The 13,940-nt window shown below is 42.0% G+C and overlaps 2 protein-coding genes across 5 annotated transcripts in view; one reads left to right on the top strand and one right to left on the bottom strand.

The window, feature by feature from the left end:
* Positions 1 to 310: 310 nt before the first annotated feature.
* F3 (coagulation factor III, tissue factor) lies at positions 311 to 11,841 on the bottom strand. The gene is made up of 6 exons (XM_083620739.1): positions 11,711 to 11,841; positions 8,461 to 8,575; positions 6,536 to 6,723; positions 3,829 to 4,013; positions 2,355 to 2,514; positions 311 to 1,366 (listed from the first exon to the last, which is right to left on the bottom strand). Exons 1-6 carry the CDS (start codon positions 11,787 to 11,789, stop codon positions 1,221 to 1,223), a joined length of 873 nt encoding a protein of 290 aa, XP_083476865.1. The 5' UTR covers positions 11,790 to 11,841; the 3' UTR covers positions 311 to 1,220.
* A 112-nt stretch (positions 11,842 to 11,953) lies between these two features.
* The window catches only part of SLC44A3 (solute carrier family 44 member 3), a 104,518-nt gene continuing 102,531 nt past the window's right edge, over positions 11,954 to 13,940 (top strand). The window contains exon 1 of one of the 4 annotated variants that reach the window (XM_083620644.1): positions 11,954 to 12,090. The gene's annotated coding sequence lies outside the window, so the exon portion shown is untranslated. Of the gene's footprint in view, positions 12,091 to 12,304; positions 12,764 to 13,940 lie in introns of those variants that run through there. The other 3 variants (XM_083620645.1, XM_083620637.1, XM_083620646.1) reach the window with 3 other exon arrangements.

The following is a 13,940-nucleotide window of genomic DNA, read 5'->3' on the forward strand; positions in this document are numbered from 1 at the left end:
CACAGCCAAGTTTGTTATTCTGGTTCTGTTCTATTTTCTATTTTAATTATATGTGCTTCTATCCAATGCTAGTCCTACTCTTGGAAGTTAATGGACATGACTAACTTCAGTTCATTAATTTCAGCAGGTCTACCCAGAGTAGAAATAGACTTGTATACAACCCATGCATTTCCACAGTAAGCCTGCAAGTGGAGCCATTGTTGAGATTAAATGTACAGTAATGAGTACGGTAGTTTATTGGCATGCCGCTAAGCCATAGTCATTTAGCATCTAGCGATGACAAACCCTCCCTCCATTCAAGAAACAAGAATTTTCCATTATTCCCATTTACCTTTATTTCTGTAAAAATTAGATATAATAAGTTAGTGCAATATATACAAAAATAAACACCCATTCATAAAAATCATAAATATAACATTGATTGCACGTAGTAACACAAAGAATGTCAAATTACATCAACTTTGTTTATAAACATACGCCACTTTAAATAGTTAATTTTGTCTCTGTCCAGCAGTTAATAATCAGTATAAATTTAAAGTGCTAAATCCTGATACATAACAGGTATGATATACTGTACGTATTCAGTTATTTCAAGATGGATGCCGATTATGTTGGCCATCAACTTTGGGGAACTTCAAAGTCAGTTTCAGAACTTTCAAACTTTACAGCACGTACCTGGATCTGGCACATTCTAATGTTTTATATTGATTCACACCGTAATGCATTATATAAAGGCTGGCCAGAGTGTAAAACCCTTTCCTTACACTTACAGCATCTTATAACCCGTACCAGCTAATGTACCCAGAACCACAGATCTAAATATACACCCAAAGCACAAAAGAAACAGTAGTATTTTCACCATATCTGTCAGTTAACACATTTTAAAACAAGTTATCACAGTTGCTGCCAAATAAAACAGGTTTTTAAAATAGTGTTTTAGCTATAAATGTTTCACAGAAACAACAAACGCCCCTTGATTGAAGGGTCTGTGGTCATTGCTTCCACAGGTAGGAGAATTTCTTATGGAGTTATAAAATCGTAGAATCGTAGAATTGGAAGGAACCACAAGGGTCATCTAGTCCAACCCCCTGCAATGCAGGAATCTTTTGCCCAACATGAGGCTTGAACCCACACTCCTGAGATTAAGAGTCTCATGCTCTACTGACTGAGCTGTCACCTTTGCAGCAATAACGCCGATTTGTCTTTAGTGTTTCTCCCCCTTACGCATTCAGGGGCATGCTCTCTTTTTTTGTTGCTACAGGCTTTGATCTTGTGCATTTATATGCAACCACAGATAAAATAATAATTAGAGCGATGACTCCAACCGCAACAGCTGCTATTATAAGAATTACTTCTAATTCAAGACCTGGAGAAGAAAAAAAGACACAAAGTCAGTTCAAGGACATGCTTTTCACCCAACAGCTACTAGCTATGTTTTCAGAATAAAACTAATCTGGATTCCAAACCTGAAATATGTTGAGCTGTTTCTCTTGAAGGCTAAAATCTTAGAGTCCTAAGCAGGGCATCCCATTAGTTTAATTATATGTCTGTAACAATCATATATAAAGCAGGGCTGGTGTTTTAACATTGGGATACACAATGTGGTCAATGGAACTGAACCCTTCTCTAACATAGCTCCCTATGTTTGTTGCTTAAACCAAGCAGCCCACATCATTCTTGCGACATCTAATTGGTCTGTAGTCCTCAAAAAAGCCCACATCCCTTTAATGTGGAATCAGTCCTTCTGCCAAGCATGATGTATTTTTTATGAAACTACTTCATACTTAAACAAACAAACAACATAGATTTGCTCCAATGCAGGACTCAAAAGTTGGTTAGAACCCACCTACGCATTCAGAACAATGATGTGATACAGCCCTTCTAGGACTTCCAGGTCCTCCACATTTAAGGCTTCAACCATATGCACATTGACATGGCAGCCAAGTTTGATTGGGATTTGCTTCTGATTAAAGCTTACAAAGAATTGTGCTACATAGTTAACATATGTATGCCTTAGATGTTTTGCATTGGGAAATATATATGCCACAAAATTGCGATGGCGATACTTCTGGATATGAATTTGGCTCTTAGGGGAAAAGTGGACAGTCCTTGTGAAAGAAAGAAAGTGACCAGATGAAAACACAATTTTGGGAAAGGAAACTACTTCTGACTATCTGCAGTGCCAACTTTGCAGCAGCAAGAAATAGGTAAAACACTGAATGCACCTAGAGATCACTGGGCAACAGCTTTCACAGAAAGCAGTCTAAACTGAAATCCATCAGCAAGGGCTTAACGTAATTTGATAGGAATGATTTATATACCAAAGGCTAAGTTTGTGGTGTCATGATACATACCATCCAGCTCATCTCTTCTCACACCAGTACATTTTACACTGCTTTTTTGACTGCTACGGTCTGTTGAGCGTGATGGAACAGTAGCTTGAACATAGAAGCAGTAGTTCTTCTCTTTGTCGATACGAATTTCAAAGAGGTTGCTTTTTGTGTTTTCCTGTTTCTACAATCAGAAAAAAGTATTTGAAGATGTATTTGCAAGTAATGTAGTTCTTCACACTGAATACAGATTAAGCAAGTCCAAAGTACATAGTAGGTTAAAGGCTCAAAGGAGAAAAGGTACTTTCATCTTAATAGTCATATCATTAAAAAATTTTAAAAGTGGTTGTAGGAACAGGAAGTTAATAGTTGCATGCTGATGGTGGTTGGTAACTGTTGAATTTTGTTGTAATGGGTATGTTTAAACTGATTGTTTCATTGTAAATTGAACTGTATGTTTAATGTTTAACGTTCATAAAATTGTGCATTTGTTACTAACAAAGGTAGCCTTGGAAGCACCATTTTCTTGAAAGCAGCTTTCAACATATTTCAAATACTTAAATATACTAGGTTAAGATAAAGATAGATCTGTTTGTAAACGTATAACAAACTTAAGGAAGAGTATTAGCATCAGCCTCTACTTTTATGTACCTAACCTTAACCTTTTTGCAATATGAAAAAGGTTAATACTTAATACGGATTAAAATTTTAACATCAAAAACAAAAGAAGATAAATGTATGTTAACATTGGTCTCCTTTAACTTTTTATGCAAAGTCATTAAATAATAGAGTTTAATAATAAATAATAGAGTTTGCAGGGTTGTACCATTCAAATACAATATCAGGGCACGATAAAATATGAAATAAGCTAAAAGCAGCAGCTCTGCAAAAGTAGCGTCCAAATAAAAACAGACCAATACTAATCTGAAAGTCTGTAAAGATAAGAAGGTATTTACTTAGGGCTAGAAAGGCTTAATAAGAAGCTAAAAAGATTCCTGCTGGCTCCCATTTAGTCCTGCATTCTTTTCTAAGCTTGTATCTATGAGAAACGCAAAAGCAGAATCTCTCCCCCACTTTGAGATTTCCAGCAACAGGCATTCAAAGGCATACTGCCTCCAACTGCAGAGGAAGAACATAGCCTTATCCTCCAGGAATTTATCTGGTCATATTTTAAAGCCATCCAAGTCAAGGGTCATCACTACCTCTTGTGGAAGCAAATTCCACCAGAATAGGCACCGGGAAAACTTCCTTTGGGACAGCATTCCAAAAATTAGGGTGCTGCCACTGAAAGCCCCTTTCTTCAATAGCACCACACTTCAGACGGCTGAGGGACCTGGAGAAGAGCCTCCAACCAGAATATTAAAGTACTGAACTCTTTTTAAGGCTATAGTTCATTTCTTTAAAGTAGAAATTTAGTTTAGATTGCCAACTTGTCCTTTGTACTTATTATAAACATTAAGGAAATTAAAGACTTGGGAGATTGAAAACAGATGCTCACCTTTCCTGTACTTTGATCTTTCCAATAGTACAGTGTGTATTCTAGATCATCTTTGAATATGTCCCTAATACTTCGAAAGCTTCCATTTCCTTCAAATCTGTAAGGCGTTAGAGGATCTGCTATCTCCACTTTCAAAGTTTTCTCTTTTTGTTCAAAACTTTTGATGGTTGGCACGCCAATCTCAGCTAGAAGAGAAGTGGTTTTTGTACTGATTAAAAATCAACTCCGAGCAGGGTTTTTTTAAAAAAAAAATATTAATTTTTAAAATTAATTTTTCTGTTTTACAATTTCAAATAAACATTTTACAAACTTTAAAGTATCCAATGACTTCCCTTCCTCCCTTTCCATGGTTCATTTTACATATTATACATTCCTGCATATTTTACTGTAGCCATTCAAATCAATTTTCCACTTTTACATCCATCAAGGATTATTTACTCTGTTAAATTTATTTTAATGCTGGCAGCGTTTTCAGCTGTACACAGTTATTTTCCATATACTCAAAAATGTTTTTCAATCTTCTTTAAACATATGTTCTTCTCGCTCTCTTTTTATGTATGTTAGATCTGCAAGTAGTGCATATTCTGTCAACTTAAGTTGCCAATCCTCTTTAGTTTCCTTGCTCACTTTCCATTTTGGGGCTAAGAAAACATGGGCCTCAATTGTTACATACATAAATAACCTTTTCTGGCACCTGGGAATTTCAGTCCGGGTTATCCCCAGCAGAAAGTGTAAAGTTACCAGACGTCCCCGTTTCCCAGGGACGTCCCCGGATTTGCAAATCAGTCCCCTGACAAAATCCATCTATTTAGTAGGAAGTTGAAAAGTGTCCCCAGATTCATTGAAAAAAATCTGGTAACCTTATCCTAGTGGGTTTTATTACCAAACATCCACAGTAAGCTTTCAGGACTGTGCTGTAAAGCTTTGCTGTGCTATATTCTCATGGCATAATTAAGGAGATGACTTAGGGGAGGCCTAAGCTCAACAACAGGGGACATGGGTGGCGCTGTGGGTTAAACCACAGAGCCTAGGACTTGCTGATCAGAAGGTCGGCGGTTCGAATCCCTGCGACGGGGTGAGCTCCCGTTGCTCGGTCCCTGCTACTGCCAACCTAGCAGTTTGAAAGCACGTCAAAGTGCAAGTAGATAAACAGATACTGCTCCAGCGGGAAGGTAAACGGCGTTTCCGTGTGCTGCTCTGGTTCGCCAGAAGCGGCTTTAGTCATGCTGGCCACATGACCCAGAAGCTGTCTGTGGACAAATGCCGGCTCCCTCGGCCAATAAAGCGAGATGAGCGCCACAACCCCAGAGTCGGTCACGACTGGACCTAATGGTCAGGGGTCCCTTTACCTTTACCTTTAAGCTCAACAACTCTGGCTTCCAAAAAAAATCTCAACAACTTTCGCTTCCTAAAAAAAGTTCAACAACTCTGGTCGTCCAATGGGTAGATCACTGCCAGTTTTTTTATAGTGGGAGTAGATCACAGTCTTCGGTAGTTAGACAGCCCTGACTTAGGGCATCATAGAGAAGGGCATGGGGAAAACCTTTTTCAGCTTGAGGCCCACACTTTCTCATAGGCAGCCTTCTAGGGGCCACATGCCAGTGGAACAGGCAGAGAAATTTAAACAGTGTTCGCTTTTCACAGTAGGCCACATTTCAGCTACACAAAAATAAAAGGTTTCTACATGTCCACCTCTCCTATTCAGGAAAGTGAGAAGCATGATCACAATTGAAGGACACATTTTCACCAGGCAAAAGCACTTGGGGGTAAGTAGCAGAGCTGGTGTGGGGCCTGGGAGAATCTGCAGTTAGGTCTAAAGGATGACGTTTGGTCGCTGGGCCTGGGGCTCCCCACTCCTGTCACAAAAGATGACCTGAAGACTGATTTGCTTGCCGTACAAGCACTTACAATGCGGTGCACCACAGTGTGCCATAAATCATAATGTTATTAGTAACAACAGAAAGAGAGAAATGAAAGGCGACACTGTTTGGCGTCTTTTGTATGGGAGGGAGATCTTGGCTATGGCTCTTTGCTCCATGGGCCCAGCATGTTGGTTGGCATGCCTGTCTGCGTAAGAACCAATGTACATCAACAAGAATCCTACGATACAAACTCTGCAAGCTATGGTACAAAACGCAGGACCAAAATGGTATCCCAGGTAGGATGGTCTAGTGAGAAAGCACACGTTATACAGCCACTTGCGTGAGTTAGTATCTCAGCATTATTTAAACAATATGTGTGTGCTGTGAGGGCATTGCCAGTTTAATTGAAGCAGAGGAGGGGGAAGAGGTTTAATCTTTCCCTCTGCTGCGCCATTTTTCCTACCAATAGTGCTACACACGGAGGAAAGAGGTACAGGGTTGTCCTCACCATGGTGCAAGCAGCAACCGCAGCAAAGGAAAAGACAATTTTGACTGGGGGAATGGTGCAAAGGAAATATTCTCACCATTGCTGCTCCCAGTCAAATTAGCCTTGCCTTCCTACAGCTGCATTTAATGCATGGATTTCCTGCACAACTAATGTTTTGTTCCTTAACCGTGAATTGCAGGGCTGCATAGCAGACAGATAGGATGCCTTCTCTATATAAACTTTTATACAGGTCTGGTGCACGGACAAGTATATCAACACTTTGTAAGACTTAGAATCTGTGTGCAGAGCCCCATGCTGTGGAAAAAAAACAAAGAAGAGCTAATATATTTTTACTTACTTTGGGCGTAAGGTATGAACTCTGAAGACACTTCATAAGGTGGGATATCAAAATCATCAGGGTCCCTGTTTGGCACTTCGGAATATATGCGAGCAACGTAGACATCTTTTACATCCTTCAGTGCATTTGTAACGTCGCATTCAGTTGCTGAAGTGTGAATGCATATTTTCTTCCGAACTAATCGGTCCCTGTAAAGATCAAGAGCATACTGCATTAGCTAATATTTCATAGAATGAATGTATTTAACTATAATGAAGTTTGTCTGTTTTGTAAACGGGTCCAATCAAATTAACAAAACCAGCTGTGAGCTTGTCTGTGTATGTTAATATGCAATGAAGAGTATAATTAGGGAGATAAAAGTTTCATGCCTGTGAATTAATAGGAAATAGCCACTTCCAATAACTTTACTTATAGGGCAACTTTGTTAATTAAAACACAGTAGGTAGCAGGAAAATGCATAGCTTTGATATCTTTGTTGATACTGGAACATAGGGAGCTGCCTTATACCAAGTCCGGCTAACAGTCCATCTAGCTCAGTATTTGTTGACAATGATGGGTGGCAGCTTTCCAGGGTGGCAGAGGTGATATTCTCAGTTCTACCTGGAAATACCAGGATCTGACTTTCAAATGCAAACCGTGTACTCTCCACTGAGCTATCATCCCTTCCTGAATTGTTAATCATTAACAACCTTAGTGTAATTCCTAGATATTACACATAACTAAGTATGAAATTTCATATTAGCAGTGACAGGTAGCTAACTACAAAGGTCTGAAGTAAGTGCAGCACAGTATTTATCAAAATTAGATCATTTCCCCCCAGAAATACCATGTTGATCATGAAACAGTTATTTTACATAAGGCACAATTCTGGGCAACCTTTTTTTTTATTTCAGTGGGGAATATACCAGTGTGTTAAGTGGCGATACCTGGCTAACTGCAGTAATAGCAGAATGTACACCTCATCACTGCCAAAAGTTAGCAGAAAGCACCACCATACAGTCCTTGTCAGATACAAAATACAATGCTATTTACATCAGTATTGTCTGACCAGTTCTCTTTCCTTAAAAACAAAACAAAAGCAGCACCCAAAGTAATCATTTTAAAACTTATCGATCTTCATCATCTCCCTTTGCTTAGCTGATCTAGTGGAGAAGAGAAACAGTCTCCCCCAAGGCACTTTGAAACTCATGCAGAGTCTAGAACAAGGTTGGGCAACCTGTGGCCTTCCAGGTGGTGTTTGACTCCAACTCCCCATCAGCCACAGCCAGCATGGCCAATAGTCAGGGATGATGGCAACTGTAGTCCAGCAACATCTGGCAGGCCACAGGTTTCCCACTCCTGGTCTAATATTAGCAGTTGTACCCAGTTCTGCTGCTGGGATTCCATAGTTCGGTTACGTTACAGCATGCACAACTTACTCACAGCACAGTGCACATTACACAGATCAGTGATAGACTGGCACAAAGCTACTACAATGACCAAATGGTAGACTTTCCTCCTTGTGCAAGCACTCTTGTTAAAGCTAATCCCATGTAAACTTCTTTTTTTTGCCTTGTAGGCAACAGAAGGATGTGGAGAGAAAAAGAAATTAACAGTCTACTTAGGAACAAATTCTACTTAATATGCAAACAGACTAATTAGGCCTCGTGGTAATCAGGAGAAGAGGGACACAATTCAAGCCTATGTAGCTGGATATATTTTTTAAATGGGGGACTAGAAAGCTTTAGATCTCAAGTCTTCGTTCTCAAATCTGCATTCAACTGTGGCTTTGCTTTTGCTTTTGGGGGGGTGAAGGGTGGTAAGAGAATGCATTAAACTGCAGCCTCATGCAAAGTCAGTGAAACCAATTGTTCTTACTTTCAAATAACTACACTAAGACCAGGCTAGACGTGTGGTAGCTATCTCCATGTTTATGTTCAACTTACCCATCTATTTCAACTGTATAAAAATAGTTGACTGGCTTGGGCTCCCATTGTAGTATTGTCTTAAAATTGATGGATGACCAGGTAATGTTGACTGCTTTCATTACTTCAGAGTTGCCTTTAAAAGTAGAAATAGAACAAGGATTAGTCAGGCAATATATGGCTTACCCCATGGACCACAGTTCTTTGTGTGCGACAAATGGCTAAGGGTTTAACTACAAAATGTATCAGTTTATCAGTTTCATGGCCACTCACAAAGCTTATAGATGGCACCAAGAGTCCCAATCTCTCTCGCATGACTAGTTTCCAGGGTTGGACAGGAGTGACTGTTAAGTCAGTCCAAATCTGCATGGTCGATATGCCCAAAATATCTAAGTATTGCCATAGTCCTTTTGCTGGACGACAACTTCCACAGGGCAGTGTCCAATGCTTCCATACTGCTGGCACAAGAGATTTGTGCTGGCAGAAGAGAACCTCCCCTCCTCTCCAAGCCCCAACCCTGGCATCCCCTCAAAATCAGCTCTGGAGAAGATTTTGGAGAGCGTGTGGGAGAAGAAGAGAAAAAGGGTGTGATGTTGTGCCAGAAGAACCCATAGTCCCCTGCCATTGGCCATTCTAGCTGGGCTGATGGGAACTGGGAGTCAACACCAGGAGGGCCACATGTTTCTCATTTCTGACCTGACCTGAGATTTTGGCAGAAGAAAATGTGGACTCACACTCTCATTGTATTTATTCATGGAGAGTTTGTCTTGTAAGTGGCTGGATGTATGGAGCCTCCAGCTGTTGGGGAGAAACAAAGGGAGAGGGGTATTGACTTCATGCCCAGCTTGTGAGCTTCTCTGTAGTATCGGATTGGCCGCTATGGGGAACAGGATGGTAGTCTCAATGGACCTTAGCAAAATAACCCTTCTTCAGTGCTGAATCTGCAGAGAAGGTTCATTTACTTTTGCTCCACTTCCAGACAGATTTCTTTTCTATTCAGGGACATTTATATGCTCCTCACAGCCTCAGCTTCACAACATTGTTTCTTATTCTGGGAACAGTCTGTAATTTTCCTCAAGCTTTAAACCCATTCTAATGCTTGACAAAAATGTTTTATTAAGAGGGTTCCCAAGCTTCAGAAGCAATAATTTAGATTTTGGTCATTAAAAACTGGCAGATTACATTCAGCTATATGGGCCATCAATCTTTTTTTGTTATGCATGCTTCCAATTCTTGTTGAAAAACAAATGGCAAGAAAAGTAATTCTACAAACTAAAACTATACATAAACTGAATTCTGTTTACAATGAGCATGTACTCCTTAGTATATCCACTTAACAATAATTATTTATAGAATAGATGTATCAATACCCAAATTAGAAAATTAAGTAAAAACAAACAAACATATACACTATTCAGAAAATGAAGAGGAAGGTATTAGGAGGTAATGATCAAGTTTAAGTGTTCTGTACTGGGGTTTTTTAATGTAGTAAATTCTCTCAGGTTTAGAGAACTGGCAGGAATGGTTTCCTAATACCCTTATTAGATCCAGCTAAAGACGACAACGCTGTGACCTAATTAGCTAGCTTTAGAAAGTGAGGCAAGACAGCACAGATATTATGTCAATAAAATTGTTGCAACTAACAGTGCAAACTGTTTAAAATATTGATCTTGAATATTTATTTCAAGACTTACAATATTAAGATTTCACTAATCATTTCCAGACAAACCCATTATAACAAAAACAGCTCAAAATGTCCACTTCTGAGGCATCCAACAATCAGTTCATAATTCCAGTCTGTGATGTATGATGTATACAATTAATAATTCCATGAAATTTCCAAAAATTCCACATTCCACTGTCTGTTCTGAACAATACATTTATTTTATAGGACAGCACCCCAGTATATCCGCTCCTGTGATATCCACAAGAACCAAATTCACACATCACATAGAACTAGACAAATACAGTGCCATTAAGCCACAGAATCGCCAAATGATTTCAGGTAGAAAATGGTCTTGTAGAAAAAAGTTGGGAAATGGGGTGGAGGAAGATGTCTAGCACAGGTGCTTATTGTGGTATCAATGCTGCTAATGCATGCATATTTTATACGTGACATTAGCATCAAAATGCAAGCCCTTATTCCCCCCTACTCCAACTGGATTTACCTTTTCCACAAAATCCAATGAAATAAAAAACACCTGTTGCCAGTGACCCGTTTACAATTTATGAATAATCTGTTTTGAGCCTCCATCGGAAATGCCTGAAAACCAGTGCCTCTTTGTTATTTTCCTTTTAAAGTTTCTACCAGGGAAACATTAATACTGAAAGGCTTGCATACCTACAAATGTTGTCCTTGAGCATCATGGACATCCCTTGTAATAACTTAAAGCGACTATATTTCGAAACACAGCCAACACACTCCATACCTTTCACGCTATTTCATCCTCCCGCTTTGGGAAGAGTAATCTTTTAGCCAAAACCTAAGCTTAGTACCCAGGTAGCTCCAGCTTGGGAGACTAGGACCCAAACCAATGGATTCAAGTTGCAAGAAAGGAGATTTGGACTAAACACCAAGAACAACTTTTTGACAGTAAGAGCTGTTTGACGGTGGAATGCACTCCCACAAGAACAGACTCTCCTTCCTTGGAGGTTTTTAAGCAAGAGATTGGATGGCCATCTTGTCATGGATGCTTCAGTTGAAATTTGTGCACAGGGTCCATCTCCTAAGGGCTGAGGTGCCTTCCGCCCCTATAAAATATTAGAGGCTCCACTCCAAGTTGATGGGCACTGCCATTCAAATAGGTATGTGTGTGTGCCCCATCATGTGACCGATTATGCGGGGCCCAGCTTACCTGGGCCCCCAAATATTTTATTCAAGTTGGCACTCCTGGATTCCTCCATTGCAGGGGGGTTGGACTAGATGACCCTGGTGGACCCTTCCAAATATATGATCTGCATATAGGATTGTGGCTTCAGTGCCCAAACCAGAACGACAGTGCGCACCCCTTTAATACACAACCCCCTCTGTCCGAGGTACTATAAACAAAGCGGGAAGAAGCTCGGCTGGAAAAACAGCGAAAAAAATTCTTCCACATGCTTATGCGAGTCCATGCACGCAAAAATCCAGCGGCGTCCCGGCTGGCTCCCTCGGCGGCGCAAGACTGCGCGCCCGCGCAACCCGGTGAGGCGAAGCGTTCCAGAAAAAGGAGAGCGAGCGAGAGAGCAAGAGCCAGAAGGCTGCGACGGTCTCGCGCCTTCCTCGACTCACCTGAGCTGAGGCGCGCCAGGTAGAGCAGCGCGCAGAGGAGAAGCAGCAGCGCCCGGCTGCTATTGACGGCGCCCGCCATCCCTTCAAACGTCCGGCGAGAGGGGGGGAAAAAACAAAAACCGTTGGCGACCGAAACGCGCGTGGTGTCGGTGTCGCGCGCGAGCAAAACACAATCAGGCGCGGAAGCGAGTTTCTCCTCACTCTCTTATAGTACCGGCCCCCCCTCGGGAAAGTCCGGGGTTAGACGGGGAGGGTTGGCTGGAGTGTGTTCTGCGTGAGTCACCCGGTGGCTGGCTGGCTGTGATTCAGCTCCCACACCCCCGCGGCGCAGACGAGAGGGCCGCTCCTTCCTTCCCTGCCCCGCGCCGCGCGTAGGCCAGGTGAGGGAGAGGCCGCGAGCGAGGCTTCCCGCCTTTTCCCCCTGCCCAGGTGCCTTGGCAAGGACGGGCGAAAAGGGAAAGAAAGCGCTGAGGGAGATGGCGGGGGGGAGGGTGAGCGAAGCAAAAAATTGAGGGAAGAGAAGGAGAACTTCCGACTGAGGCCGGGCGCTTTGCCTAGCCTGGAGCAACCCGCCCCCTGTAGTTCCCCTTGAACAAGCTGCGAAGGACACGACCTCGGCGGCGCTATAGAAACGGGCGCGGCCACTGGACATCTTCGGCTTAGGCAGTCCTAAAATTAACTGCAACCGGGGAGGGGGGAGGAGACGTCTAGTCCAACGCTCCCCTCGCTGATTTCTTCCCCTCGAGTGGGTCCAGCACCCAGGGAGAATTTCTTTTCTATATGATTTTTTTTTCCTCCCTAGAGAGGCTTATGAATGAAACCTGTTGACCAGATATAGCGCAACTGAGTCGTTGGCAGCAGGTATTTTGTTCATCCAGGGGCGCAGCGATAAAACTTCCTAGTGCAACTTGCGAAGCTAAGCAGGGGCCCAAAATGGTTTCAGATCGGAGCGGGGACGGTGTGTTGAGATGATGAGGTTGTGCTAGATGACTTTTGGGGGTTCCTTCCAGCTCTACAATTCTATGATTATGTGGACATGTGGATTTTTCTATGGTGGGCAAATCTGGAATCGATTATTTTATTACTTAAAAAAAAATTCAATAAGAAATTTTATTATTATTATGGTCATTTTTCATACAGAAAGATTATTGACATAAGCACATACAAAATGCAGAAATACTAATGAATAGGGAAAAAACCCAAATGGAAAAATAAAATGAGAATACAGAAGGGAGGGGGGAAACATAAAAGTATTTATATACAGTGGTACCTCGGGTTACATACGCTTCAGGTTACAGACGCTTCAGGTAACAGACTCCACTAATCCAGAAATATTATCTTGGGTTAAGAACTTTGCTTCAGAATAAGAACAGAAATTGTGCAGCAGTGGTGCAGCAGCAGCAGGAGGCCCCCATTAGCTAAAGTGGTGCTTCAGGTTAAGAACAGTTTCGGGTTAAGAACAGACCTCCAGAACAAATTAAGTTCTTAACCCGAGGTACCACTGTACTGCTATATCACAAAAAGTATCAAAAGTGGTACAAGGAAAGGGGGAAGAGTTTGGCATTTTGAGACCCAGGATGTCATGTGGACACTGCGACAAGCTTGTATGCGTGAGGAGCACCAACCCCACAATAACAGTCACCTGGAAGTAGCTGTACTTTCTCAGGACTCACTCAAATGGTAATTTGGCTGTATGTACATAGGTGCTTTTTCATTTCTTGCAGTATCTCCAAGCTGCAAAAAGCAGTAACTGAGGAATTTCTTGCTACTATGCAGCCAGTTGGGATGCGGGTGGTGCTGTGGGTTAAATAACCACAGAGCCTAGGGCTTGCTGATCAGAAGGTTGGCAGTTTGAATCCCCGCGACGGGGTGAGCTCCCGTTGCTCGGTCCCTGCTCCTGCCAACCTAGCAGTTTGAAAGCACGTCAAAGTGCAAGTAGATAAATAGGGAAGGTAAACGGCGTTTCCGTGCGCTGCTCTGGTTCACCAGAAGCGGCTTAGTCGTGCTGGCCACATGACCCGGAAGCTGTACACTAGCTCCCTCGGCCAATAAAGCGAGATGAGTGCCGCAACCCCAGAGTCGTCCGCAACTGGACCTAATGGTCAGGCCATGGGCTGCAGTACCTGTTGGGCAAACCCTTGAAACTTCACGGCAGTAAGGGCATGACTTCCCTATAGGGCTTTGTAAAGACAGCATTTATTTCATGGATTTGGGGGAGAAAAATCTGGCG

The sequence above is a fragment of the Podarcis filfolensis genome (assembly GCF_964270895.1).
Source record: "Podarcis filfolensis genome assembly, chromosome: 6".
NCBI classification, from domain to species: Eukaryota; Metazoa; Chordata; class Lepidosauria; order Squamata; family Lacertidae; genus Podarcis; species Podarcis filfolensis.

What these genes read in the sequence shown, in the direction of transcription:
- F3 (XM_083620739.1), bottom strand. Translation starts at nt 11,789, where the DNA reads ATGGCGGGCGCCGTCAATAGCAGCCGGGCGCTGCTGCTTCTCCTCTGC. An exon ending in CCTGGCGCGCCTCAGCTCAG is followed by an intron (nt 8,576 to 11,710) that starts GTGAGTCGAGGA and finishes CTACTTTTAAAG; the next exon opens with GCAACTCTGAAGTAATGAAA. An exon ending in TATACAGTTGAAATAGATGG is followed by an intron (nt 6,724 to 8,460) that starts GTAAGTTGAACA and finishes TGATCTTTACAG; the next exon opens with GGACCGATTAGTTCGGAAGA.